This window comes from Tiliqua scincoides, chromosome 5 (assembly GCF_035046505.1).
Source record: "Tiliqua scincoides isolate rTilSci1 chromosome 5, rTilSci1.hap2, whole genome shotgun sequence".
In the NCBI taxonomy this organism is placed as follows: domain Eukaryota; kingdom Metazoa; phylum Chordata; class Lepidosauria; order Squamata; family Scincidae; genus Tiliqua; species Tiliqua scincoides.
In genome coordinates this window covers 107,580,416-107,583,540 of record NC_089825.1, presented here as the reverse complement: position 1 = coordinate 107,583,540, position 3,125 = coordinate 107,580,416, and the positions used below count along the sequence as shown (strand labels likewise).

Below are 3,125 nucleotides of genomic sequence, written 5' to 3'. Positions count from 1 at the left end.
GCTGTGTGGAAGTCCTGGGGCAGGATGATGTATTTAATGATTCAGGTTTTTTGTTTTGTTTTGTTTAATTCATATGAGCTACAGCAAACCCATGTTATCGGATCATTCAGATGATGTTATTCGCAGGAATTTAAGACCAGACCATGATCCATCTTGGGGCAGACTGAAATGAAAGCACTGCAGCTGTTGTTACATGTAGGCAGAAAAAGAAACCCAGGAGTGGTCCATCAGATTGTGGGAGAGAAGGAACCAACAATGTTTTAAAGTAACAAGCTTGACTGATGATGGCCAATAATTACAAGGTTTCTGATGATATACACTTAGTGGCTCATCTCACATGCTGCCACTCTTCTAACCGTCAACTGTGTGTCAGCCTGTGCATCTATCTATATAGACAGACATGTTGTTTCCACTGAGTGCAATGGAATTGTAGCCTAAATCTGGGTGCCTTACTTTAAGGGTGCAATCCTAACCCCTTATGTCAGTGCTTTCCAGCACTAACCTAAGAGCAATGCAGCTCCGAGGTAAGGGAAAAAATATTCCCTTACTTTGAGGAGACCTCCGTGAGTGACACTCAACTGCAGGATGCAGCACACATCCCATTGGTACTGCTATGCCAGTGCTGGAAAGCACTGACAAAAGGGGTTAATATTGTGCCCTAAGAAAGATGCAGCCAAACTGGAGTGGATTCAGAAGAGAGCAACGAGGATGATCAGAGGGCTGGAGAACAAGCCCTGCGAGGAAAGGTTGAGGGAACTTGACATGTTCAGCCCAGAGAAGAGAAGGCTGAGGCGGATAGGATAGCGCTCTTCAAATACCTGAAGGACTGTCATAAGGAAGAAGGCACAAATTTGTTCTCAACTGCTGCTGAAAGTAGAACTAGACTCCATGGGTACAAACTGCAAGAGAAGAAATTCTGATTGAACCTAAGAAAAGATTCCTGATGGTAAGGGTGGTTCAGTAGTGGAACAGATTGCTGAGGGAGGGGGTGGACTCCCTCACTGCAGATTTTCAAGCAGAGGCTTGACAAGCATCTGTTGGAGATGCCGTAGAAGGATTTCCTGCTACAGGCAGGGGGTTGGACTAGATTACCTATTAGGAGCCTTCCAACTCATGATTCTATGATTATATGTTTCTGTGATAAGTCCAAAAGTCTAACTGAGCATAATGGTTGAGCAAAAACAAAAACAAAACAAAGTAGTAAAAACAAAAACTAAACTAAAAACACCATTTTCAAACACATCTATATAGAGGTGTGGAAGGGAGCAATATTGCAGTTTTGGAGAGAAGAAATACATCCACAGCCTTTCGTAACCTACTTTAATACTAGTCTCAATAAGCCCCTAACTTATCCAATTACTCTTGTTATCTGTGGGGGAACCCATTCCAAGATCCTGATAGAAAGGACTTAGTTCTGAGAATAGACCAAAACTTTGTACCATGAAGATGCATATGAGGAGGTCTAGGATTATTTCATAGCATTACTCCATATGCAACAGACATTTCTTTGCAGAGTGGATCATTCTACTCATTGCATGATCCATGGCCTTAAACTGTCTAAGTTCAAGCAACTCTGCTTCATTTCATGAGGAAAGTGTCTTTAATGGAATTCAGTTTATCCTCCCACAGGTAGCATGATATTTCCTGATGCAGACTGAAGACCCAATCTTACCTCCATTTCTGAGTTTCTGCTCCTGGAATTTGGCTTTAATAGAATTTGGTTTATCCTCCCACAGACAGCATGGAGTTTCCTGTTACAGATGGAAGACCCAATCTTACCTCCATCTCTGATTTTCTGCTCCTGGAATTTGCAGAGGTCCGAGAACTACAGATCTTGCATTTCTTTGTGTTCCTAGCTTTGTACTTGACAGCCATGATTGGAAATCTTCTCATCATTATTTTAGTACGCCTTGATCATCACTTGCACACCCCCATGTACTTCTTCCTGATGAACTTAGCCCTGATGGACATGGGCACCATTTCAGTCATGGTACCCAAATCCATGACTAATTCACTCATGAACAGCAGAACCATTTCTTATTCTGGGTGTGTCGCTCAAACGTTCTTTCTTTTCTTCTTTGGAGGCTCCGACTTTGCACTGTTGACCATCATGGCGCATGACCGCTATGTTGCCATCTGCAATCCACTACAATATGAAGCTATTATGACCAAAGGAGCTTGCATTCAGATGGCAATGAGTGCATGGATTTGTGGTGTTCTCTATGCTGTTACGCACACAAGCGGCACCTTTACAATTACTTTTTGCTCGAACGTTGTTGATCAGTTCTTCTGTGAAGTCCCAAAGTTAATAAGACTCTCTTGCACTGACTTGTACCTAGTTGAAGTTGGGCTTCTTGTGCTTAGTTGCAGTGGAATGTTGGGATGCTTTTTTTTCATAGTGACATCATATGTGTCGATCTTCACTGCAGTGCTGAGAATTCCTTCTGCACAGGGACGTCAGAAAGCCCTTTCCACTTGCCTTCCTCACCTCACTGTTGTCTCTTTGCTTGTATTCCTTGGACTCTTTGTCTATGCAATGCCTTCCAGTAATAATTCATCTGGCCTGAATCTTGTTATTTCTGTCATATATACCACTTTACCTTCTATGCTGAACCCATTCATTTACAGCATGAGAAATAAAGAGATCCAGACTGCATTGTGGAAGTTATTAAACCACAAGCCTTTTCCTAACAGGATCCCAAGATTGTTGTGAGTGTAACCTTCTTCTTTAATGGAATAGTGGGAAAAGGTTATATGAAAATGGTAGTCACCAAATATATGCAAGTTGTCCTCTCTCTTTACCTGAATTTGCCTCACTCTATTGCAGAAATCAGACAGGATTCCTGACAAAGAAGTAAACATTCTTGTTGGACTTTCCTTGTGCTCTCCACATGTGCATCATTATTGTTGTTATTACACAATTTATTTATATAATCTTTGCACTTCACATTGTTCTTCACTGAGTAACATAACAACATCCTCCAATGTTTAGGAAATCTATTATTTAGGTCGGAAGGAAGATTCTCAAGAATAATGAATTACTTGCTCTTTGATATAGTGGAGATTCACTTGTGAAATATAGTGGATTTATATTGTGAGTCTATAGCGCAGTGGTTCTCAGATGT

At 41.3% G+C, this 3,125-nt stretch overlaps 1 protein-coding gene across 1 annotated transcript; it reads left to right on the top strand.

The window, feature by feature from the left end:
* Positions 1-1,741: 1,741 nt before the first annotated feature.
* LOC136653019 (olfactory receptor 14I1-like) lies at positions 1,742-2,713 on the top strand. Its single transcript, XM_066629945.1, has one exon. The coding sequence runs from the start codon at positions 1,742-1,744 to the stop codon at positions 2,711-2,713; it is 972 nt and encodes a 323-aa protein (XP_066486042.1).
* Positions 2,714-3,125: the final 412 nt, after the last annotated feature.